The sequence below is a fragment of the Sebastes fasciatus genome, chromosome 1 (genome assembly GCF_043250625.1).
Source record: "Sebastes fasciatus isolate fSebFas1 chromosome 1, fSebFas1.pri, whole genome shotgun sequence".
In the NCBI taxonomy this organism is placed as follows: Eukaryota; Metazoa; Chordata; class Actinopteri; order Perciformes; family Sebastidae; genus Sebastes; species Sebastes fasciatus.
This window is the reverse complement of record NC_133795.1, coordinates 17,913,230-17,939,918: the sequence shown is the minus strand read 5'-3', so window position 1 is coordinate 17,939,918 and position 26,689 is coordinate 17,913,230. Positions and strand designations below refer to the sequence as shown.

At 40.9% G+C, this 26,689-nt stretch overlaps 1 protein-coding gene across 5 annotated transcripts in view; it reads left to right on the top strand.

Moving 5' to 3' along the window:
* srgap3 (SLIT-ROBO Rho GTPase activating protein 3) overlaps positions 1-26,689 on the top strand; it is a 75,826-nt gene that overhangs the window by 6,778 nt on the left and 42,359 nt on the right. For all 5 annotated transcript variants that reach the window (XM_074634460.1, XM_074634417.1, XM_074634439.1 and 2 more), the window contains exons 2-3: positions 11,551-11,746; positions 23,420-23,582. In XM_074634460.1, the coding sequence (XP_074490561.1) occupies positions 11,551-11,746; positions 23,420-23,582 (359 nt within the window). The remainder of the gene's footprint in view (positions 1-11,550; positions 11,747-23,419; positions 23,583-26,689) is intronic.

Below are 26,689 nucleotides of genomic sequence, written 5' to 3'. Positions count from 1 at the left end.
GCAAGATAACGCGGTGAAAATATTCTAAAAATAGTGTACACTTAAACTGATAGGATTTTTTTTAGGTGAGCCTTTCTTTTAGGAGGCTAAAATATGTTTTTTTTACCATCCCCGTCCACATCACTGTATTTGCTTTGCTCCGGTGTCGGTATTCCTGTCTGTTTCTCAGAGCTGGGGGCGTGCCGACGCCATTTACTATAAGTAATACACTGACTATGGATAAGTACCTTATACAACCCTCAAACACTTGAACTAACACTTTAATGCACAGACGTAAGAGTGGTATCAATCCTCTCATCTAACAAGAAAGTAAATAAGCGTATCTCCACACACGTTGAACTATTCCTGTAACTATTATTTTGTACCTAATCGCATTTTATTGAAAAAAGTTCAGAAGAAAGTAACAAGTCTAACACATACTGTATCTTAGACTCTCCACTCTTCATTTGTGTCCATCAAAGAAGTACAATATATTAAGCAAGTGTGACAAATAAGACGAGATCACCTGTCAATGTAACCATTTAAAAAACAATATAGGCTATTCATGTCATACTGAGCTGTCATCATCTGCCATCGTAAATCTAGTTATAGTTTTGCATCAGACTTATCTGGTCTCTGTAAACTCAGTGTGATGAATGCAGCTGCCACTCAATAAATCAAGAGTTTGTTCTGTCCGTTTCACAAGGATTCGAGAGATAATCAGCCCTTCATGAAACAGGTGATCTGCCAGGCGTAGATTATCGCTTATAACAGTCTCACAATTTGTTTGTTTTTTCTTTGGTTTGTGTGCTGGCATTGATGAAGTAGACAGTGGGTCCTTTAAATGGGAAAAAAACGTTTTTTTTTCTTGGTTACTTGGTGCCAGTCAGTGCATGATCCCACTTCTCTTCTCATTCAGTCGTGTATGCTGAAAGAATTTTAATGGACACTGTCTGGAGAAGTGTCGCTGTCAACACCATGATTGTATTACAAGTCCAGTAATGCACTGCTGTTTGCTGCGGGATTAAAACCTAGTTACAGGACTGTTGCACTTAAATTTAATTTAAATCGAGAGTGATGGTTCTGACATGCATGCATTAAATGTTTTTAGTCTCTGAAATGAACAGTTATTGAATGAATGGATGCCTTTTTGATAGACAAACCATATTTGCTGAACTGAAATAGCGGTGTAACGATGCTACGTATAGTTTTCCATTGGAGATTGACACTAATAGCAGGAAAAACTCTACAAGCTCAGGTCCCAGGTGATACGAGTGTTTTGGTTCAGTAACTTTCTGCTTTATGTAAGTCAGCGAGCTCTGTGTACATTCAGAAAGAAAAACCTTTGACATGAGTTTCAATAGATTCTGACTATATTTCTATTTTAAGTTATTTTTTAGTTTATAAGGTTTATAAAGTTTTATTGAATGTTTCGTATCGCAAAACATTCACTGAGAGTTGAAAACAATAAATCCTGGTAAATGTCCATTCAGTTGCCCCCATTATTTCCCAGCAAATCCAAAATTACACAGAAATGATGACATTATTTGTCTTTATTACCCAACAAGCATCCATGGTGAGATGAAGCAACAGTTGATACAAGAAAAACAAAAATAAAAAACCAACTTCCTGCTGAGAGACTGTAACCTTAGAAACAGAGGAAACAGGGCAGTTGTGCAAAAATAACTCAGCAGCGAGAGGGACTATTTGATAAAGTAATTAGTTACGTTCTTCCAGTGCAGGCTTGGGACCTGCTAAATTAACTTCATTATGTAACAGTGAAGCTCAGGTCCCACTATAGACTTTAGATAATTAAAGAGTGTACCTATTTGCTGCACACAGAATTCTCTCCGCCACCACAGAGGGTAGAAATAGAAGCATATATGGCACAGGCTCATTATTATTAGGAGCACTCTGCTTTAATTAATTAATTATTGTAGGGCTGCAACTAATGATTATTTGTTTGGTTTGTAAAATGTCAGAAAATAGTTAAAAATCACAATTTTCCTTAAAGCCCAAAGTGGTGTTTTTTAATTGTTTGTTTTGTCAGACCAACCAGCCCGGTCACATGAAAAGGCGTGTGAATGACACGATAAAAGCGCGTAATAAGAACGCCGTTCTTGCTTTAGGCATGTTAATTGTACGCCATGTAGTCTGACTGCAATATAAATGCATCCGTGTGAATATGATAAGCTGAGAGCTAGAGACGTAGAATAGAAAGCGAGGAAGTCAGCTTATGGTGGGAGTGGAAGTGGATGGGTCCAACAAACACAGGACTTTCAACCAGGAGACCGGTGTTTTGCAAGTGACGTTAGTGACGTTAATGACGTTAGTGACGTTAGTGACGCTTCTGACGTGTTTTCCGTACGTTTTGTTATTTTAAGGCCATCCCTAAACCTAACTAAAAGTTTTTGTTGACCCCTGCTGGTACTGCACCTTCATACATGCGTCTATTATTCATGTCTCTGCGAGGCAAAACGTGACACTGACACGTTATCCTCTGATGGACAGGCGAGTCTATTGCACGATTTGGCTCAATATCGGATTGGACCAGCAGTCCAAACCCCAAAGATATTCAGTTTATTTTCACATATGAAGAAAAGCTGCCAATCCTCATGTATTGTATCCTATACATTTTTAGTTACTGTAATTGCAGTATATGGTGTCTCTAGGATGTGCAAGCTTTCTACTCACTAAAGGGGAGTTCTTCCTTGCCATTATCACATAATAATGCATGCTCATGGGGGATCTCTTGTTTGGTCTCTAAATTATAGAGTACGGTCTAGACCTGCTTTATATGAAAAGTGTCTTGAGATAACTTCTGTTATGATTTGATGCTGTATAAAAATAAACTGACTTAACTATAAGGAGCTCCTTTGGTTGTGACTCACCAGAGTGTGTACTATTCTCGCTTTGTCATTTTTCAACTGAACTTTACTCTCTGTTTCACCTACTCTGAGACAGTGAAGAGCCGTCCTTGCAGGTTAAGAGGCCCACACACTACTATTTATAAAAGCTAAATTGGATAAATGGAGTCATTTAAAGCTTCCAGTGCATTTCTAAGTACCACATGTGGTGGGACTATTTTATTTTAATTTGATGCAATCAGTGTTCAGAGGGAAATAGTGAAATGAGTTTGACTGCTTGGAACAGTGGGTTCCTTATCAGCTTCACAAACGTACACCACGTCTCAGTCGTTTACATCCGTACGTGCATCCTCACTCAATGCTGCCACCTGTCCACATCCGTCAGACTCCACCTCTCCTCCAATAAGCTGCTCCCCGGGGACTGGTGCACGCCCGTGTTGCCATGGAGACACCTCTCAGCCTGGTCCTGCAGAGCTGGATCCTGGATACAGCAGAGATGGACAGCTAGACTCTGAAAGGGCGTGTTTCTGGTTGTAGCTTAAATGCTCGGGCTTCTCTGAAGCATCAGACGACTCGTATAACGTGCTGACGTGATGACGTGATACGAGCACCAGGGAGGAAATCAATGTCAGCCAGCCATGAGGAAGTCTTGGATGATTTTCCTCTCCTCGCATTGTGAAGTACAGCAATAATTGATTGTTAATGTGTATTTTATCGCCATCAGGAGTTGAGTGTTTTCCTTCAAAGCAGTGCGGTTTGAGGTTTATTACAGTTTGGGAGGCTTAAACGAGCTGTTTATCATCTAGCTTATTATCACAGACAGGACGCAGTTGCCTTAATAGCGTTCATTTTCAATAAGAGGCTACAAGTTAGTTAAAATACTGCATGAGACAAGCTCATTTGATTGATTTTCAGTTTGACAGAACATCCAGGGGAGAATGCGATAAAGCAGCAGATAATTAGGAGGGAGGATTAAGAGTGAGGGACGACTGACAGCTGACATCTTGCTGTAGGACGCTCCGTCGGTTCACCTCTGCTCAGCCATTGATTGGTCTCAGCTCCTGTTGTCTTATCTGTGAGTACACGTGCTGCAGCAGCCGGGGCTCTTGAGGGAACAGGCGAGATAGAGAAGAACCTGCGCTGACATCAGGAGCATGCCCTCATGAATCCGAAATTGCATTAATCATTAGGGGATTTCAAAAAAAAAAAAAGAACAGAGAAGTGGGGGATTAGTTCAACGACTGGAACTTGTAGTATGAAGCTGAGAGAGTGAATTATGGTCTGTATAAGGGGTAGCGTTTGTCTGCTTTTCATGTGAATGTGGCTCTGCAGTGTAGAGCCCAGATACTGCAGAGCTGAGTTGGGGATTAGGTTAGTGAAATTTGGCTCCGAGTGGCTTTTGTCTGGTGTGTGTGTGTGTATACACAGTATGTGTGTCTTGCTGCATGGTGATGTGAGCGCCCAAGGACGTTATTTTCAAAGTGTTTAATACCTTCTGAGGCTGGTTATGATTTATAATTTATCCCCATTACACGGAGACATGTAGTTCTTTCCTCCACACTCACTGCACCAACATCCAAAAACACAACTGTGCTTTTCATTGAGTCAATGAAACACTTGCACATATGCTAAACATGGCTGTAATTATCTGTAGAGAAGGCACCGTCAAACCCGACGATATGCGAGATATTATTTCAGCCTTGTTGCCCTGCAGGGAAATGATCGATCCCTCCTGCTCCTCCTGCCGCCCCGTACAGCCCGGCTTCCCCTGCTGCCCTTAGGACGCTCTGCAGAAAATCCCTCTCATTCACTGCACTCCAATTTTATCTCGACTTCATTGCGCCAAGACGTCACGTGGTCCTCCTAAACAGCAGACTTGCAGTAAAATGCTGCACCGGTGCATCACCACTGCTGTCCTGAATTGACCTCAGGAGGAGGCGCAGGTTTTTATTTTTATAAGATAATAAGTAACGTCTCGTTGTCAGCACATAAAATGTGTCCGTAATACATCGGAGGCAAGGATATAACTTTTTAAGTGCTGAGGAAATGTCAGAAGTCCTTTTATAGTGCGGATCACTTTTACATCCGTTGGGGAAGTTGTTGACAATGTTTTGCGCTGAGCTGCATTTTGCCTGAGGGAGACGAAAACATAAAACACCACAGATATTGTGAGTTCGGCTGAAAAGAGGAACTTTATCCAAACTGTTTTGAGCAACAAACACTAACCCCATGTAGATTATACAATGTTTGTAGTTTTGAGAACAGAGACTGTTTTCAGCTGGAGTGTCAGTGGATTTCAACAGTGGAGAAAAACATCCATAGAAACCTCTTTCTTTACTCCTCTAAGACAGTAAACTGAATATCTTTGAGTTGTGGACAAAACAAGACATTTGAGGACGTCATCTTGGGCTTTGGGAAACACTCATTTTTCACAATTTTCTGACATTTTATAGACCAAACAACTAATCGATTAATCGAGAAAATAATCAACAGATTAATAGACAGTGTAAATAGTCGTTTGTTTCAGCCCTACTGTCTTCACTTCAATCCTCATGTACGACCATGTAAAGCTCGCAAGCAGGTTGTTCCTCTTCTATTGGTCAGAATCACTGTCTTTATCCACTCTCTGTTAAGTTAGAATTACTCAATAAACAAGAACGCTCAATAGGCCCAAAAACACAATAGCCCGTGGAAGCCTAAAAATGTTTCTGGCGTATTCGTTTAGGGCTATGACTAATGATAGTTTTCATTTTTGATTATTCTGTTGATCATTTTCTTGAATAATTGATTAGTTGTTTGGTCTATAAAATGCCAGAAAATGTACAAAGTCCAAGATGACGTCCTCAAATGTCTTGTTTTGTTTTGTCCATAACTCAAAGATATTCAGTTTACTGTCATAGAGGAGTAAAGAAATCAGAAAATATTCACATCTAAGAAGCTTGAATCAGAGAATTTAGAGTTTTTTTCATAAAAAAAATACTATTTAAACTGATTAATCGATTATCAAAATAGTTGGTGAATAATTTAATAGTTGATAACTAATTCATTAATCGATTAATTGTTGCAGTTCTACTGCAGTGCATTGCAGAGTTTACAGAGCACAACCTTTACTGCAATGAACGAGAGTCACAGGCCTGTTGAAGGGTGTCGGCAAAAGCATAGTTCAGATCTGCTATCAGATGAAACACGGAGTCAAAGATAACAAAGACAAAATCGAAAGGAACTAAATTTCTTCACAAAATAAAGAGATTGAGTTCCTCAAATGTTTTTCTGTGTTTTTTATAGTGCGTACTGCATGGTTGGACTTCATGCCAACAAGTGCTTTTATTGGACAAACAAGTGTTTTTCTTGCTTAGGCCCACTTGGTGTTTTGGTGGCTCACCATGAGCTTAACATGCACTAAAGTAGGAGGAAGGTCACAGAGCACAGGGCGTGTAAACAGCTGAAAATATTCACATTTAAGAAGCTGGAATCAGAGAATTAAACTAATCGATTAATCGTCCTATAACCAGCTCTCTTAATACATCCATAGTGCATGAGAATTGAGATAGAAGTTGTCATTTGATGCATCTGTTTCATGCTCTGTGAACCAAACCATTTACAGACACTTGGCAGGAGGTGACTGTTCAGTTCACGCAGACGATTTTGGGTGGAGTTCCACTCCACTAGACAGTTTTCAGTTCATTCAGCCTTTGCTAGAAAACATCACCACGCTGAGCTGTAACACAGCTGCCAATACAGGGTTTTTGTCTGTGAGGGTCAAAGGTCAGAAATCTCCAACATCCTACTATTGTTTTCAGAGGGTTTCCTGTGCTGAGAGGAGACAAGTGTCCTTCCTGTCCTTAAACGCCAGTGTAGGGGAAATTATATTGTGGAGCAGGTGTCTAGTGGAAGGGGTAGGGCTCTTTATATATATACTGCCTGCTCTCATAATATGTCATATACAATATATATGTCATAATGAAACCTAGTAATTTACAGAGCGGCAGCAATGAACCAGAACATTAAAACATGACTGTTGACCTCAGACACATAATCAGACTTGCTGGAGATCTAAAGCTATGCATGAATATAATTATATGCAAATACATGCACACACACATTTTCCTCTATCTCAACACACTTAATGAATTGTTGTAATGAACAGACTGCATTTTGATACTTACGGACTAAATCCCAGTTGTCTGCAGCTCAAAAGAATAAAGCGTTTGACTCCAGTAGATGTGAGAAGTGCAGCTATACTGCTCCATCATTATAGTTTAGTGTTACAGAACACTGAATATAAAAGGCTATTTTTCATGCATATAGCAGAACTGGTAACGACAGAGGCAGAGCAGGAATCAAATTTGATTGTACTGTCAATATAGGCTGTTAAAGCTTTAACGGACTAAATTATCCTTTTTGGCCTTTATGTGCTTGATCCCAAAGAGTTTGACCATATTTCAGCTGCTCCAGTATCCCCCCCCCCCCACCCCCCCCCCTTCTCTATCTGCCTTTTTGTCTGAAGATAACCCCCCCCTCCCTTCTCCCAAAAAAAGAGAAAGAAAGCAAATAAGCAGATGGCTTCATCTCTAAATAGAAAGACGTAGAGGCAACAACACACAGGTCTGCCACAGATAATAGCTGCATGCTTCATCAAGCAGCAACATTAAAGGTTTAATACTTTGAATTAGAGGAATTGTGTTTTTGCTCCAAAAAATCCCACCTGCTTGCCCCTTTTTAAATAACAGTAACAGTGTGATCAAAAACTGTTTGATATGAATGGTCAGCAACTTCAAATGAGCCTTAGCGGGGGTTTTTTACATTAAAAGACCCGCAGTATTGACGTTGATTCCGACCGACTTCACTGTCTTTCAGAGGCTGTAGCAGGCTGTTTTATATGAAGACACTGGTATATGAAATTAGAAATCCTAAAGAATCCATTGGTACCAACTATGTCATGCTTGTTAGCTAGATCGCAAAGGAGGCTTAATAACGCTCCAAAGGTAGGCTCAATTTTGGTGGGGAAAATGAATGAAAATAGGTTCTATGGGTACCCACGAGTCTCCCCTTTACAGACATGCCCACTTTATGATAATCACATGCAGTTTGGGGCAAAAGCAATGCAGTTTTTTTTTTTAATTTAGTATAAATGTGTTATTTTGGCCTTTTCTAAAATGGTGTATTTGAATATTTCTGCATTCTGGTGTCCTTAAAAAGTCTTGGATTTGCATAAATTGGGTATGACTGGAAATGAGCCCAATTGTTGTTTTAAGGGGTCAACTATGATAGATGGATAGATAGATAGATAGATAGATAGATAGTAACTTCATTGATCCCGAGGAAAGTTCAAGTAAAAACTAAACGAACATTCAATCATTACTGTCTTTATTCACTCTTTGTTAATTTAGAATTACTCCATAAACAAAAAAACTCAAGTCAGCTGGATCAGCCCGAGAAGGACTGTACTGTGAACGCTAAATAGACCCAAAACACAATAGCCCGTAACGTTTTTGGCGCATTAGTCTAAGACTATGACTAATGATAGTTTTCATCGTCGATTATTCTGTTGATTATTTTCTTGAATAACCGATTAGTTGTTTGGTCTATAAAATGCCAGAAAATGGTGAAAAATGTTGATGAAAGTCCAAGATGACATCCTCAAATGTCTTGTTTTGTTTTGTCCACAACTCAAAGATATTCAGTTTACTGTCATAGAGGAGTAAAGAAACCAGAAAATATTCACATCTAAGAAGCTGGAATCAGAGAATTTAGAGTTTTTTTCATAAAAAAATACTATTTAAACTGCTTAAGCTACTTGGGATCCTAGTACCATTTTGCATCTAAACAATACAATACAATCGTTGTTTGCTTTTGGCCCGTGGCCCTCCATTAAGTTCCAGTTTTGGCCCTCCAAGAGAAAACGTTTGGGCACCCCTGCTTTAATGCACTGCTTTGCTCTTGAACAATGATGCTAATAGTTAAACTGTAAATCTGGCTGCTAAAATTCCCTTCTCGTTCCATGAACTCAGTGATGTTTGCATGTATCATTTTATAAAGAGATCTATCTGGAACTATGTTAATTTATTTTTTTTAAACCAAGAAATCCAGAGCAGCCGAGCTGAAAGTGGGGCATCCATGTTTAGCATCTTTACACAGAAATGTGTGAGTTCAAAGCCTCGTTACATACATGTCAGAAAGGAGGGGAGGCATGAGATGGTGGGTGTAGCTCAAGAGACATTTATACCGCGGTTACGTTTTATACAGATCATATAGAACATGAGAGGTCTCTAATATTAAACATGAATCTTTTCAACAGCTTTAAAAGCACTTGATGTGTTGCTGGTGTTGAACCAGTAATCACTCTTGAAAGCAGTAAAGGCGTGTTGTGTGTCTGAGTGTTTTATCTACACCATTAATGCCGCTCTTTTTATTTCTTCACGTGGTTGCAAATCAGAGCAGAAGGATTTCTTTATTTAAGGAGTGTCATAATAGTGCGCAGGACTTATGTTGGTGGTGATCCAAACAGATAAACAATCATCTTCACTTTTGCTTCAGGCCTATAAACGTTCAGATTCTCCTCACAGATTGAAAAGAACCACAGAGGGGTCCCTCACTTTATACAGTATAAACCGCAGCCAATGAAGCCACTCAAAGAGCTGGGAACACTTAGGGAATAATTCTCCAGTTGCTCATGGTTTCTGAGAGGGAAGGGCACGCTACTGGTGTGCGTGACCTATTTTTCCAAACTCATCTGTCAAATGCAGAGCTGCAGCTGGAGGTTCAGAGTTCCCTTTTAGTGTGTTTTCAAAAGTCCTCCCCGTCACTCATGCACGTTGGTGTCACATTTTTCCTGGGGCATTTCTCTCGGCTCTCCTGCTTTTGCACCGTTTAAAGAAAAATCGGAAAGCAAGATATTCCCATCAGGACTGAATCGGTTGTCTCTCCCTGAGCTCTGGTTCAGGTCTCCCACTAAAGACTGAGCTTTAAGCCCTGAGAGCTGGGAGGGAGAGGGAGGCCCCTGGATGAAGAGGAGGGCTGGGACAATGGTTAACCACAGAGTGAGGCATGCCGCTCCAGGCTGAGGCCAGGCGGCACGACATCACAGGGCTCGCCCCCACAACATCACTGTTTCAGTTCAAATGGCAAGCAGCGAGAAAGAGCCTGCATATATCTAGAGGAGGGTTTGGCTGACCAAATTACACCCTCGGCAGCATGGAAACACAGTCTGTGTCGCTGCAGCGGTTTCACCATTCAGTCAGCGGCTCATCTTCCATGGCTCAGTTATGCAGAAAATCCACCCTTAGTCCTTCGTTTTTAGGGCGATGACTCATGTTGTAAGTCGAGGATGTCACAACTTGCAGTGACTTACAATGAGGAAATTCATTTTTCCATCGCTGTTTTCAAGTACGTTACCACGCAGACGTTTTAAAGATAGAAATGAATACAAAAAAGTCCTTTTGAGAGGCTTGAATGGGCTGGCCAAATACATTCTGTACAGTGCATAATGAGATAGATTGTCTATTCTTGTTGAACTTCTTTGCTTTAAATGAAGGAATTCAACATTTTCTAAAGAAGTCATCACAAAAGAAAAACACTGAAGGCATACAAAACCCGTGATGAAACCGCTGCTGGATGAGCTGTAATCACTGAGGCAAATACTGTTTGTACGTGACAACAAAACGTCTTTAATACGAGATGATCAAACATCATTTTAGGTTTCTAATAAAGGATGCTCATTAGTTCAGGAGCTTTCCTTCCTCTTGAGAAGCGACACCACTCATCCTGTTTGCGGCAGCTTCTTCCATCAGGTTAGGTTTCTGTTAAAATAGGCCTTTCTCTGTTCCTCAGCGGAGGCATCGGTGCTGCTGATGACAGCACTACAAAGAGGAGTCAGGTTGCTCTTGTGGGTTCCCACTGGCATGAAGGATCTGTAGTCTGCCTCAGGTTCCTCTTTTACTCTTCTACTCGCTCCAAGTGGGGGAGTGCATTAGCTTCACATTAAATCAGTTTGATCTCACAGTACGTCCACAGTGTAGACACCTACGAGAGGTCGTGCACACACGGGTCACCTTACAACTTGGCGTGGAGCCTCGCTGGTCGTTCCCACTCTCAGCTAGAGGCTTTATGGTGCTGCTGGTCTGAAGGAGTGTAATGAAATAGCTTAGAATAACGTTTAGATAACATTTGATGGTTATTGATTACAAACACCAAAATTGTGATTGAGGATTGATGTAGCAGCCCTGCTTGGCTTGTGTTAACATGTCTCTAAGTGACTGTGATAGTGTTGTCATGATACTGGACTTTCTAACTTCTACACAATACCTCGAAAAAAATCTATACAATACCATTTTCGATACCACAGGCAAAAATGGAAACACTTGGGAAGGGGAGGCAAATCTGAATGGCTTGTTGAATCACATGTTTTCTGATCTCGGCAGCCCACAACAACTGACTGGGTTGTCTTATTTTGTAGTTGGTTGGTAGGCTCTCCAGATACCCAAATGTATGAGCACAAGCACTGAAAAAGTGAGTTTTCATGATATGTCCCTGTGGTAAACCATCCTACAACTTGAAATGAGTGTGTGGAAGATAGCTAATACACTTCATAATAATGCCTGCCATCATCACAACATGTTTTTGACCAGGGCATGTAGCGCACTGTTGTGACAGCAGCATAAACAGTTGACTCATACCATTTTTGCTTGTGTGTTTTGATGGACAGAGATCCGTAACCAGCTGGTGGAGCAGTTCAAATGCTTGGAGCAACAGTCTGAGTCTCGCATCCAGCTGCTGCAGGACCTGCAGGAGTTCTTCCGCCGCAAAGCGGAGATTGAACTGGAGTACTCCCGCAGCTTAGAGAAACTGGCCGAGAGGTTCTCTTCCAAGATCCGCAGCTCCAGGGAACACCAGCAGTTCAAGTGAGTTTCCCTCTCTGCCAGGCAGGTGTTTGAAGCTGTTGCCTGTGCAGTGTTTGTGCAACTGAGAGCTTGTGAGAGAGGCTGATGGTTTGGGTTTTACATATCTTTATCTATGCTTTCCAAATTAATATGATGATGGTCGCTGGATACAGCGTAAATATGTTATACACACAGCATTTTTAGCTTTATAAAATATTTAACTATGTTGTATGTATGGAGCTGTAATGTAGTCTATGCAAAAACATCATATTAAACTACATTGTGCAATCTAATATGATAAAATAGGCAACATTTAAAAACGGATTATAAACTTCTGAAGACTGACATGTACAGTATATTTTACTCACTCTTCCATCCCAGCAAAGATTTGCTTCATATAGTAGTTTTTCAGCCGGGCATATGGCAACTGTTGGATAATGTAAGAGCTTGTCCAAATGTGATAAAATGAGTTTATACTTCATTTAGTTTGCTAATTGCTCGATAATGTAATGAACTGGGAATGTGTTTGTTACTTTACTTCAGGTGGAATAGGCGACAGATGGATCTTTTTGCAGGTTTATTTGGAAAATTTAAAAGTTTAAAAAGGTAACGTTACAAATGGAACTTGTGCAAACATGCTTTAAAAACAGATGCGCTCACAGCTGGCATTACTGTAAGGAAAGATCACTGTATAGCACATTTGTTAGGAGAAAATGGGTGTATAAGTTCAGATTGTTATTTTTTTAACTCAAACAAGTGCAGAGGAGTTTGCACTGTTTTTTTCAGTAGTGCCCTGCAGGCTTTCTCTCAGAACCCGGGGCAAAATAAAGTCCACAAATGACTCACCGCTGCTCGTTAAGCTTATTGCTATCAGCACACTAATAATTGAAGGCGACTCAGCAGCATATCAACATTTTTATCTCATCTGGGTTTTGACTACTGGACAGTAAGAAGACATTGTTTAAGTGAGTAAATCTAACTGAGACAATAAAAGTGATTGGGACAAAAATTGGATTTTGAAAAATGACGAGGACATGTGTCCCTCATCGTCGGTGGAAGTTACGCCCTTGTCTGTGTGTTGTTGTTTGAAAGCAGCAGCATTTTCATATTTACTTTCCTTAATGTTATTTACTTGTAACTGAGCTGATTTTGTTCGGTTTAAATGTATTTTTGTAAAGCTACTGTCCCTTTTCCCTCTCAACATGTGCCCAGACCACAGGGCTGATGTGTATGCCAAGTGACTTTATCCCCCCTCTAAACACTTGGCTATTTATAACCTGACTGTAAGACCCAGCCCTGCTACTAATCACAGTGTCTTGTTTGATTACAGTGCAGAACTATACAACAAAATGCTCCGATATGATTATGTACTGTAAAGGAATCTCTATTATTACAGCCATCTCTATATGACGTCTTCAAAGGTCAGCTGGTTCTGGCACGATGACGAGGATGCAGTTCATTATAGAAGTTAAAGACTGTTGAGGGGCCGGACATAACAAATCCAATGCTGTAATCTAGCACTTAACTTTATAGAAGAAGGCTTTGAGTGAAGCTTTATGCTTCATTATGTTTTTAATTGCATCCATTATGTACAAATACGGCAGACTCTCGACGGGCTCTGCATCAGACAGAAACCTGTGGAGGTGGTTATTAAATTAAAAACCATGTCATTTATCCAAGATAGAAGTGTATCAGTGGACTGATACATCTTACTGTAAAGATATTGACTAACAAGGATGAATTAGTTGTCATAGATTAAAACGTTTTTAGAGTGCTTAAGTCTATAGCATATTGTACTAAATTATGCAATATCATATTATATAATTATAGAACTACTTTTAAAAGTTATAAAAACGCAATTATAGAGTCAATAATCTCCTACTACTTTTATTTTATTATTTTACATGTAATATTTGAATGAAAGAAAGACTGTTGAAGAGAAGGGTAAAGCCAGTGGTGAAGTACAAAGGCATAAAGCATGAATAGCTCTTAGGAGTAAAGGAAACAGTGAATAAGGAAGGTCATTGAATGTCATCAGATCAGAATCAGCTCACCCGCAGTAGCCTTGACCCATTTAGATCTGCAGCTCTGGAAACACTGGTGGAAAAAAAAGAGGGATCTTGTGCTCATAAACCACCAATAACACATTGGTACATGACTCATGCAGGGCATGAAATTAAAGCGCTGCCGCTCCCAAAATCAATCACCTCCGGCGAGCAAGTTTAGTTCAGTCTGGAAACGGGACGCTAACCCAGCTGTGATCTGGCAGCAGATCTCAGACATGATGAATCTACACATACATGTAGTCTATTACGCCAGCTCTGATTCTTGCAAATGGAAACAGCGGGACTGCATTCCTCACATTTTCACATTTTGAGTCTTGAAATGTGTGATATGAAGAGGTCCGTCTAACTCTCAGAGGATCACTGATCTGCTGCACGACGATGTTATTACTAAACTGCTCAAATGAAAACACAGATGTTCTGTGTCTGTTACTCAGTTGTGAAAAGATAGAAAATACAGTAAATGCATATTCTATAAATACTACAGTAATGTAAAACAAAAACCACAAAATCCCTGAATGTTCATCAGTAAAAACAGGAAATGACAACACAATTAATACATTGAATTGGGCTGTAATGCAAACTACTTCTTGTGCATACATATATAGTAGTGCAACATTAAAGGAACAGTGTGTAACATTTTGGGGGATCTATTAGCAGAAATGGAATATAATATTCATAACTATGTTGTCATTAGTGTATAATCACCTGAAACTAAGAATCGTTGTGTTTTCGTTAGCTTAGAATGAGAGAGTCACAGAGTCCACCATGTTTCTACAGTAGAACGGACAAACCAAACACTGACTCCAGAGGGAGCCTTTCATGTTTTTACGTTACCTGAAGGCCACCGTAGTTCTCCGACCGATTGTGAAACTGCGGTAACGTGAGTCGCAGAGTGCAAAACCGTGGTACCGCCAGCTGCCATCTGACTTCTGTTGCTCCTAAAGTACTGTTATTATAGTAAGGAGATGGGGTACTCAGTTGGTTGCAATCTGCAACCACAGATTGCACAAATCCACTGTAAGTTTTAAAAATGCATAGTGTATGTATCCTGGTTATCGATCATATGATCCACAAAAACAGATATACTTTTCTGAAATGTTGCCATCCATCTATGAGAAGCCAATTCATCATATTGGATGTTTTCATTTAAAGAGTAGTGAGTTTAGTTATGATGATTATTAAGTGACCTGGTTCAAAGTTTAGACACATGTGCCTCACACTGTTCATTTGGAAAATAAAAAAAGTCACTGTCAGCTAATCAAAAGCTCTTTTACTTTGGTAACATATTTTTGGACTTCTTCACAGAATGAGATCATGTAGAAATGTGTGGATACGTGCACGTACTGTATGTAGGAGAGCAGTGTGTGTGAAGTGAATGAGGATTTGACTGTATAATTGAGTCCAGATGTGTTAGAGGAGGCGCGCTTCACTGTGGCGTCTAAGACTTGGCTGATAGTAGACAGAACTGTGCTGCTGCTGCGACACAGTAGCTTAACCTTTGGCCTGTACAGTTGATCTTATCAACTTAGCGAGAGACAGGTGTTTGAAAAAACACATGTTCTAATAATATTATACCTTACACTGTCGAGATCATGGCAGACTGTGTATTGAACTCCACAGGTCGACAATATGAGCTTAAGAGTCAAACTGAAGCAGTGACAGACCACAGAGGAAGCGTGGGCGGGAGGCTACTGCTCACACTTGACATGTATAGAGGGTGTCAAACTGAAAGATATGTGTCACTCATACATACTCTCTCTTTCAAGTATTGGAATGAAAAGAGTTTTACCTTTTCCTGCTTAGAGCATATATACAGCGTACATTAAATTCAAACTGACCGATATTTCAGCTTTTTAAGCTCATAACATGATTGCACCTTGTGCCATGCACTCCAGATCTGAGCAGGCGGGCGACCACAAATCCTGGTAATCAGCTGCGACACGCCCTGCACTCTGTGACCTTCCTCCCACTTTAGTGCATGTTAAGCTCATGGCGAGCCACCAAAACACCAAGTGGGCCTAAGCAAGAAAAACACTTGTTTGTGCAATAAAAACACTTTGTTGGTATAAAGCCCAAAAAACACAGAAAAACACTTGTAGGCCCTCAAGTCTCTTTATTTTGTGAAGACATTTAGTTGCTTTTGCTTTTGTCTTTGTTATCTTTGACTCCGTATTTCATCTGATAGCAAATCTGAAATATCCTTTTGCCGACACCCTCGAACAGGCCTGTGAATGTCAGTCATTGCAGTAAAGGTTGTGCTCTGTAAACTCTGCATTGCACTGCAGTAGAGCTGCAACAATTAAATCAATTAATGAATTAATCACCAACTATTTTGATAATCGATTAAAGGGAGATTTGTCAAGTATTTAATACTCTTATCAACATGGGAGTGGGCAAATATGCTTGCTTTATGCAAATGTATGTATGTATATATATAATTATTATTGTAAATCAATTAACAACACAAAACAATGACAAATATTGTCCAGAAACCCTCACAGGTACTGCATTTAGCATAACAAATCTGCTCAAATCATAACATGGTAAACTGCAGCCCAACAGGCAACAACAGCTGTCAGTGTGTCAGTGTGCTGACTTGACTGTGACTTGCCCCAAACTGCATGTGATTATCATAAAGTGGGCATGTCTGTAAAGGGGAGACTCGTGGGTACCCACAGAACCCATTTTCATTCACATATTTTGAAGTCAGAGGTCAAGGGACCCCTTTGAAAATGGCCATTACAGTTTATTATCACCAAAATGTAGTGTAAGTTTGGGACATTATTTAGGCTCCTCCGCGTCAAGGTAGTATGACATGGTTGGTACCAATGGATTCCTTAGGTTTTCTAGTTTCATATGATATCAGTATCTTCACTCTAGCTTTAAAACTGAAGCTGCTACAGCCTCAGAAATATCGATATCGCAAGTTGTGTTAATGCGTTAAAAAAATTAGTGACGTTAAAACGAATTTGCGTTAACGCGTTGTTATTGCGTTAAATTTGACAGCCCTAAAAAGTCAAAATACTCTGATTCCAGCTTCTTAAATGTGAATATTTTCTGGTTTCTTTACTCCTCTATGACAGTAAACTGAATATCTTTTGAGTTGTGGACAAAACAAGACATTTGAGGACGTCATCTTGGGCTTTGGGAAACATCTGACATTTTATAGACCAAACAACTAATCCATTAATTGCGAAAATAATCAACAATGAAAATAATCGTTACTTACAGCCTTACATTGCAGACGAGTACTTCAGGAGCAGCCTAGTATCTTGTGCCTAGTTATAGGTTTATGTTTTTTGAAGGACATCAAAACAGAGCAGTACAATAGAGTCATCTTGACCAGGACAGACTCCCATATGTGCTGGATCCCTGCCTGCAGTCTGTTGGCTGAACCCTCCCAGTGCAGATTCATTAGCAGGCTGAATGCCACAGTGATTTACAGCTACTGCAGCTACAGCTGCACCGCAGCAACCCGACCAAGGATAATTTCGCTTCTTCCACTTTACCTCATTTGCCACAGTGAAAAGACACACTGAAGGGTTACTGAGACGCTCCGTACTGCAGTCGCCGTGCCAGATAGTGCACCACTTCCTTTCTCTTACTTGGTTCACAGTTCCCTGAGAGACATCAGCTAACTTGATTATAATTATGGAGCAGACGTTTCAGGATATATATCACGGATGGCATTTAGAACGTACCCCATCAAGTTAGAGTGGATTGGTATCCGACATACAGACGTAACACAGCACCATTAAAAAGGCAACTCATGCAATATTGATATGGAAAATAACCTGTCTGAGAGAGATAAGACCGGGCTTGTAGTGATGTCCAAATTGGTGTGCGTGCGTTTGTGTGTGTTAATCTCTTTGTGCATGTGTCCAAGCAATTGGTTTGGGAGGAACTGGGGGTGGAAATTGTTTGGTATCTTTACAGTGCCAGATCTTTGTAGAATAAATGTGAGCTATTTTAGTTTTGAAGCTGTTTTTGCTCATTTTCAAATGATGTCTCTGTTAATTTCATGGTCAGCAGGGCACAGCTTGGGAAATATATCAATGGATATTCCAGCGTGTGTTACTTTTAAGAACAGTTAAGTGTGATGCAGCCTGTGTCCAGAATACGTTCATCTTTAAACAGCCACTATAAAAAAGTGTGATGCAATGCTCTAGTTATTATTTAATTATGATGAATGATGTCTGCTGCGTAGTACCAGATGCTTTAATGGTGCTTCGTGCACTGGCACCAAACTACAGCTGTAGCTTCAGTTCCATTTTGTGTAACTATAGTAGGGCTGAGCGATTTTGATAAAATATGTAATTGCAATTCATTTGACTGATATTGCGATATGATTTGCGTCATTAGAGGGAATGCTAATTTTTATATCATTATTCTTATTTTCACAGGAAAAACATATTAAAATGATTATGGTGCCATCTGTACCAAGCAAAGATGTTTTCTTAAATCTGTAGAATATGATGTGTAGGCCAGGACATCTCTGCAGCACCACACTATTTAATTTAAAATGATATTCTGACACATATTTTGCCTTTTAACAAATATTGTGCCTCCTGCAATTTGAATATTGCAGTAAGCCACATTAAGATTTGATCAAAGTTAGATTAATTTTGCAGACCTACTATGTAGTTGAACATCGTATCCTCATACAGCGGTTCGTATGATATCTTACGAAAAGTTATTCCTCAATTTTTTTCGTGCATTTTCTTACAAATGTCCAGCAACACGAGACACGTGTTAATTTCCGCTCCAGTCTTTTCTAAATAAACTTACATTTTCACAGGAAACAACAAAGCTATTTAGTTAGGTTTAGGAAAAGATAGACTTGGTTAGGTTTAGGGAACAAAACTACTTTGTTAGGTTTATGCAACAGAATTACTTAGGTTTAGGAAATGATTGTGGTTTGGGTGAAAATAACACCGGAAGTGGCGTGACTTATGTACGGAAGTTATGTGACAAATAAATAAATGTTGACTTTGGGTTTCACACGAGGTGCGAACACTGGTCTCCTGTATTTTGACCTACCCGTCCACCCCGACCTCCTCCCTTCGTGGCGTTTGTCGCTCTTTATATTTCCTGATTCACAATTACGTGGATTACATATGACTTGATTTCGTTGGATATATACTGTTATGATTTACACTGCATTGCGTTTCGTAGGTGTAGCTACGAACAGTGTATGAGAACAGCCTGAGTTGAACCGCGGCTGCTCTCAGGAGCTCTGAGGGTAAAAGGTCAAAGGTTAAACTATATCTCTTTGGGCTCGGTTTGTTTGAACACAGCAGTCCGTTCCCTGCTCCTGTCAGGTTGACAAGTCCAGCTGGTGGAAGTCAGCATGCACGACATCGACAGATTAGCTGGTTTGCAGTTTGTTTTTCAGATCTTGTCAAACCCTTCATTGACGCTGCTATCCTGTGCTCCGCTCTGCTCCGGTCTGGCCCCTGTGTCTGTGCAGCTGTGCATTATCAAATGTTGGCAGTGTGTCCGCTCACAAAAAAAACAACTTGCTAAATGATGTGCAGATCAGCGCCGTAGCATATTGAAGCCCTGCTTGAAGACGGGGGCAAAACGAATTTGAATGGCAAAGCTGGCTGCATGTGCCCACGCTAGCCTTGTCTTTTGAAACTGTTTGGCTCCTTCTCCTCTTCCTTGGCTGTTTCATTGATAAGCAGCAGGCTGGCAGTGTGGAGGGGATTAAAGGCCTTCACAGAGCCGAGTCCTGGTTTGATAAATACACACTTCCTTCTGGAAATCCTGGCTGAGACACATCAGAGGCCCTGGGTGATTAGATGGTGGCATCCAGTTCGGCCGTGACTAAAGCACATGCACTGTTCTATACAGTATAATGCTGACTTGTTCAGGGCATGCACATTATAAACACAGCTTGCCATCAGTTTATCCTTGAATCAAAGGATTATTGCAATACTCTCCAACCATACACTCTTTCTTTGTTTCTCATTTCACTTCCGCTGTCTGATCTTCTTCATGCTCCTCCATGCACTCACAGATTATACTGCATGTCTGCCTCACAGAGACACTGATGCAGTGCAGAACTTGTAAAAAAAAAACACGGAGACTGCCAGGTAGTGCTTTGCAGGATGAGACAGATGTAATAGGATGCCAGAAAGCTGCACTCGTCTCTCCTCCTCTTCCTTCTCACTTCTCTAGAGACTCTCAGAGCTCATTGTTTGCCTTCTGCATGTTAATGATATCCTGTGTATAAATACCGAGGGCACGGAGCCATCCGAAAGCAACCCTTTTTGAAGGCCTCTAGATTAATTGACCCGCAGGCTCTCGACTGATACTCAGCCCTTTTTACAGGAAATAAGCGAGGAGAAGTGGGTGCAGAGTAGAGATGAATGAGTTTTGCTGCATGCTGAAGTCGATCCTTTGCGATGGAGGCCTCTGTATAAGAGCCAGTATAGAGAAGGTAGCATCTCTTTCCCATAAAACAAGTGGAGGAGCTACATTCATTACTGTGTTAAAATGCTCCCAGAGATGCTGCTGGTACACAGGCCTAATTACCGAACTTCTGCTCCTAATTCCTGTGAAATGAGGACAGCGACTGGGAAAAAACGATCTTGTGTCCTGTCTGTTTCTCTCTTCAAGGCTTTAACCCCGAGCATTAAGAATATATAAATGATATAAATTATATAAATATAAATTCCAATATTATCAGTGTAGCCTGAAAAGTAAATAACCTGGAACTCCAGTCGAGTTCTCATAATCTAAAAGGAAAGTTAACTTTAGAGGGTGAAAAGAGATGCCGCAGCACGGCCGATATGAGGAAAGTAACATGAGTAACATTTCTTGAACATTTAAGTGTGTCAACATGTTCTAGTAGTATGAACCTGAAAAGGAGCATAATAGGTCCTCTTTAAACAGCAGATTTAGCAGCAATATTTACATCGGGGACTACGGGTCCACGAGCACTTTCAACCATCAGAGGAGGGCTGAGGATTTACCTGAACAGTGTTTGGGTGGAAAGCTAAGAAGGATAATAAAAAGGGACTAAATGGGACCCTGGTTGTGCTTGGGGATGTGATGAAGCATCTCTGACCACTTTTAGGGATTAGCAGAGAGTAGAGGTGCTCGTCCCCTAAACCTCTCAACCACGAACTGCAATTATACACCGAGGAGCTGCGTCCCTTACATGCAGATAGGTCAGTCAAGCACAACTGGTACAAAATGAGGGATGGTGACTGAGGAGGTAGAAATAGGCCATCCCAGAGGAGCGAAGGAGAATATGCTCTACACCAGGTCCTCTATTGTTAGTAAAACCTAAATCTTGCCAATCTTTTGTCTGTCGGTCGGGTTCATCTCAGTTTGATACATCAATTTAATGTTCAATTTCATCATTTTATTATTACCTCTCGATTGCAAGGCTGAAATGTGGCGCGAATTTATGACTGGATTATCTCGGCTCTTTCAAAGTACTATTACATTTCTGTAATGGCAAATTAATCGACTTGCTTTTCAGACAAAGTGTATCTCAGGGACGCCATTCTCAATCTAACGTTGAAGAAGCAGGCCCAGTAATAAATGGATGGATCGAGTTTTTCTACACATGCCATGCTGTTTTCTGCCCCTCACAGAACAATGTGCTGGTGTTAGTGTGCTGTCAGCCTGATGTGAGTGCGTTTAGGGGCAGAGTTAAGTAAAGGAATAATGGGGAAGGCACTGTGGAGTAGCTGGATATCAACTTCATTAGATGTGATTAGCATTATGGAAGCTCTCTGAAGGAGGGCTTTTTGATGTTGCTGCTCATCTCTGTTTTCTGCTCCACAGTGAAACCCTATCCCCCACCCTGCTCTGGCTATCTCCCTCCTTTGCTCCCATTCCCCCTCTCTCTCTCTCTCTCTCTCTCTTTGTCTCCTCTTCGGGGTCGACTGATTGATTAATGCTCAGATAGGACCCAGACATGGGTATGGGGTTTGAAGGGATTGTGTGCGTGTGTCTGGTTCGATGTGCCTCTGTCTTTCTGTTTGAAATCACCCGAGGCGGAGACAGTTTAAACTGATTATGCAGCAATCAGGGCCCATGACTCTCACCATCATTATGGTCACCACCAGCATCATACATTTACAACAAGTTGATGCCTTACTAGACCGTAGCATTGTTTGGAGTGTGGTGGAAGACAGAGAGGAAATGATGGAGTGAGGGATGAAGACATTCACCAAAGAAGGAAACGTTGTGGTATTTATGCTTTCAGCGGGTCATATTCGTAGCTATATTGTTTACAATAACTTCAAATGCTTTCATCTTGCAGATACAGACACTCATCACCTCCACAGGATGAATTGTAATAACTCTAGTGATCCCCTAACGTTACATTTAGCACCATCATCAGGTCAAAATGTGACTTTCTCTAATACTTTGGTTTAACTAAATACCTGCAAAACTAATGAAATTCCCATCAGCCTTTGCTGTAATGCATGCCAACTAGAGTTGTTCCAATACCAATACCAGTATCGGAAAGGCCTCCAATACAGCCTAGAAACTTTATTGTCTTTGGCTTCACCACAATCAACATGAACTACAAATAAGACAATAGTAAGAAACAGTAAAAACACTGGAAGAGCTTGAGGATCAATCATATGCAATCAAATACAGTTCAGTAGGCCTATTACCAATGTACAATGTGCAAATTCTGCAAACATGAGACAAATGTGCAAATCCATATTGGATCGGGTATCGGTGAGTAAGCGAGTCTATGCACCGATACCGTTATCATATCATTTACTTTTACACAGGAACAACAACAACAAAATGTGTTGCTCGCTTCCCCGATGCGTGCATCCGGCCCGATTGGTACTGCACATGTGCAACTTTCAACAGAGACGAGAAAGAAGCGAGATTGCTCACTCGTTAGTTGCTTTCATCATCAGCTCCGGGGAAAAACTAATGCTGCGTCTCAAATCGATGATAGAAGTAGCTAACGAGTGAGCTAATGAGTACGCCACCTTGCATCTTTCTCATCTCCGTTGAGAGTTGCACATGCACAGTACCGATCGGGCGGTTGCTAGCGAAGATTGTAGAAAAATGTCAGCAATTTGGCAATATTTTACACTGGAAAATCTGTCACACTAGATAATAAAAGAAAGTTCTATGGCATTCATTCTCTGTGTGTATTTGTTCATGTTTTACAAAGGGTTTAACCTGAGCCAGGTATAGCTAGTAGTACACAGCTGTTAAAAATATATATATATTAATTTTGTTTTTAACGCACTGGTATCAGATCGGAACTCTGTATCGAGTGATATGCAAGATCAGGTATCGGAAACGGAAAGGGAAGGAAAAAATGGTATCAGAACATCTCTAAACACACTATACTAAGATGGTAAACAGGGTTACCATTACACTTGCTACACATCTGCATCCTAGCCCTGTCATTGTGAGCATGTTAGCACGCTGATGTTACCATTTAGCTCAAATCATTACGGTGTCTAAATATAGCCTCACAGATTGTAAGCTTGGCTGTTGACTCTTAGGCCTGTTTAAACTGGGATTATGTTACATAAAATAGAAATTTTAGAGCAAATGAACATTAAAATACATTACCACCTGTCCACTTTATGACATTCTAACAGTCCTGCATTTCCCTGTTTTTCAGGAAAGACCAGCACCTGCTGTCTTCCGTAAACTGCTGGTACCTGGTGCTGAACCAGACGAGGCGAGAGAGCCGTGATCATGCCACCCTCAGCGACATCTACACCAACAATGTCATCGTCCGCTTGGCCCAGGTCAGCGAGGACATCATCCGCCTGTTCAAGAAGGTCAGTGAGACTATCATCCTTCCTTCTTTTTGTTACTGCTACTCCCTTATCAGCAGTGCATTAAATGCCAGAGATAAAAGGACAATACAAATACCAAGCAATTTGCTCGGAGCTTTCATGATTTTATCTCTCCATTTTTGTAAACTCTGGGCCTTGTTGTCATGCCTTGGTGTTGCTATGAACTTGCAAGTTGCAGCAACTAAAATGAAAGCTGCGTCTCTACTTTTTAACTTCAATTTGGCCTGAGCATACAAATGATGATGGCAGCCCAAAGAAATGTGGTGCTTTGAGCTCCGTCTCAACGCACATGGATTTAGTAGAAGGTGTATGAGTTTGGTCTGGCCTGCCAAGCAGCATGCGGAAAAGTGAAGCTGAGCACCCCTCGCCCAACACCCTGCAGCCCCTACAGTGTGAGCAATATCTGGCTCACTGTCAGCACATAGCAGAGATGTCTGAGGTCTTATCCAAACATCAGAACCCTGTTTTCACCTTGCAGGCCTTCCTGTAGGTGAGCTGCACTCTGCTTACTAGGCTCCATTCAGATATTACTCTGTGTGTGTGTATGTGTATGTATATGTGTGTATGTAGACATGTGCGTGTGTGTGTGTATGTATACTTGTGTGGATGGCAGCCAGGCCAGTGTTTGTCAGAAACTATGCCAGAGCTGAAAAGGGAGAAACACTCTGTCCTTTTTGAGTCATATGCCCTCAGGTAGCTTTTTCTATATTTGTAAGTATGAATGGGTTTCTCTGCTGCTGCTTGCTGGCAGACATTATGGCAGGCAATAAATAATGCATCAAAGACGTCCTGCAGAAAATTAAAAATGTTAAACAGAAATGAATGAAAGAGCTTTGGATGATTGACTGTTGGACATGACAAGGTGATCAGGGACAAAACGGGCAGCTGTCGACAAAAACTTGATCAATAGTTCGTTTAGCATGTGAAAGACAAACACATCTGTGACTTATAGAGGGAATGTATCGTATTAATGATGCATAGGAGTGATGAATGTGAATGTACATAAGGCACCGTTTCTGTTTCCATGACAATCTCAATCTCAATATAGATGAATTGCAAAGAGAATATATTAATGGGGCAACTTTGGTATTTTTCAACCTGGACCCTATTTCCCCATGTTTTGTGTCTAATAGGGACAAACATTTCTGAAATTGGTCCAGTACTGAGGGAGAACGCTGTAGACGGCAGTCATGAAATGAGCTGTGGGGCAAGTGAGCAGCGCCACTGTAACGTTACGTCCACTAAAAGTGATTGTTTTTGCCACTGACTGGCTCAGATTGTTATTGTAAGTGTCTGACAACATTATGGAAAGGACCCTACAAAGAAATAAAACCTTTTTCTTACCTTTCGCTTGATCCAATCTGTTTGTTATTGTGTCCAAGTCCCGCTCAAGGAGAAGAATCGTTGTGAAATCTGAATATCCGTATCCTCTGGCTCAAGTAAATACGGCTGGCCATCGAATTCAAAGACTTCATCCACATTGTCGAAATCATCTAAATATTCAGCCATCACATCGAAAATCTTTTAGATAACACTAAGCTACACTTTCTGTACTCAACACAACAAACTCTTCCCGGCTGACACTCGCGTTTCCACCATGGAGGTATTCCACTATTCCACTGTTGTCTTCCAGCAACACGTCACCTCGCCAGATTTCAGAACGAGATTTCTCCTTGAGCGAGACTCTTTCCATAATGTTGTCAGACACTTATAACAGCAATCAGAGCCTGTTATGGCAAAAACAAGCACTTTTAGTGGACATAAATGACGGTGCCAGCTTGCCCCAATAGCACCATATTGCAGCCCGTGAGCAGCTGCTGTCTACAGCGCTCTCCCTCAATACTGGACCAATTTCAGAAATTGTTGTCCCCATTAGTCAGTTAGACACCAAAACATGGGGAGATAGTGTCCGGGTTGAAAAATACCGAAGTTACCCTTTAATACATAAACTACAGCAGTTTCAACTCTGCTACTTTTTTGCCTTTCATAGAGGGAAGGCTTTATGGATGTATACTAACACGCGTTCCTATAAGGGCTGTTACAATACGACCCGCCACATCTCTTACAGTGTGTTGCATCACATTCGCTGGTTGAATCCTCCCTGAGCCTCTGCAGTACATGGTGCAGTCTGTCTCACTTCAGAGCCACTGATGCATACCGATGCCATTCACCAGCAGCCGGAGCCCTCGGAGGATATTCCCCATTTATCCCACTCAGTCCAATGCTTGTTTGAGCAGGACTTAATGCCTGCACTCCAGAAACAAACAAAGTCAAAACATCAAATCCCTTCTGTATCACTGAGGAGATTTTGTTTAATCTCTTCTGGGTACATTTCATTATCTAGTTTAGAGCTGTCGGAGCAAGATTTATTCTGATGAGTTTTTCCCTCTTTGATGATTAGTTAAGTCTCTGACTCACCAGTAGCAAGTTTGTTCAAGCCCAGTTAGCCGAGCAGGGTGTGGACCAACATATTGGGGGTAGGTGTGGTTTGACTATGTGTGTCTGAATAGCGTGAATACTTACCTGTCACTGTTCAGACAGTCATTGTCCATAAAGGTGCAGTGTGGTTTTCTTTCAACACACTTCCTGATCTGACAGAAAAATGATACTCATAATGATTCATATGTGAAATGACCATTATGCATCTTGCTGAGTCACCATGATGCATCCGAATTAATGAGTCCGCACTGTTAAAAGAAGCCTCTAAGAAAGGTAGAGAGAGCACAGAACATTTTCTTCTACTTTAAATGTTATTGCCATATTTAAATGCATGTGACACACTGCAGACTTTAGTATGCAGCATGCAAGACATCAGCTATTGTTATATGCACACCAACAGCCCACCCATCTGACATAATTAGCTGTATGCATCAATCTCCAACTGACAAGTGGCATTGTTTCGCTCATGAACATGCCGTTAATTTTATCGACCTTTTCACTTTCAACAGTTTTTCCTTTCCTGTCCATCACCTGTGAAGACCCTCAAGATCTGACTTTTGTTTTTCCAAAATGCAGTGTGTTTCAGATTACTAAGTCTCACTCATTACAGCAACCAGGCTTTGTGAAAGATTTTAGTTTGCAGCCACTAA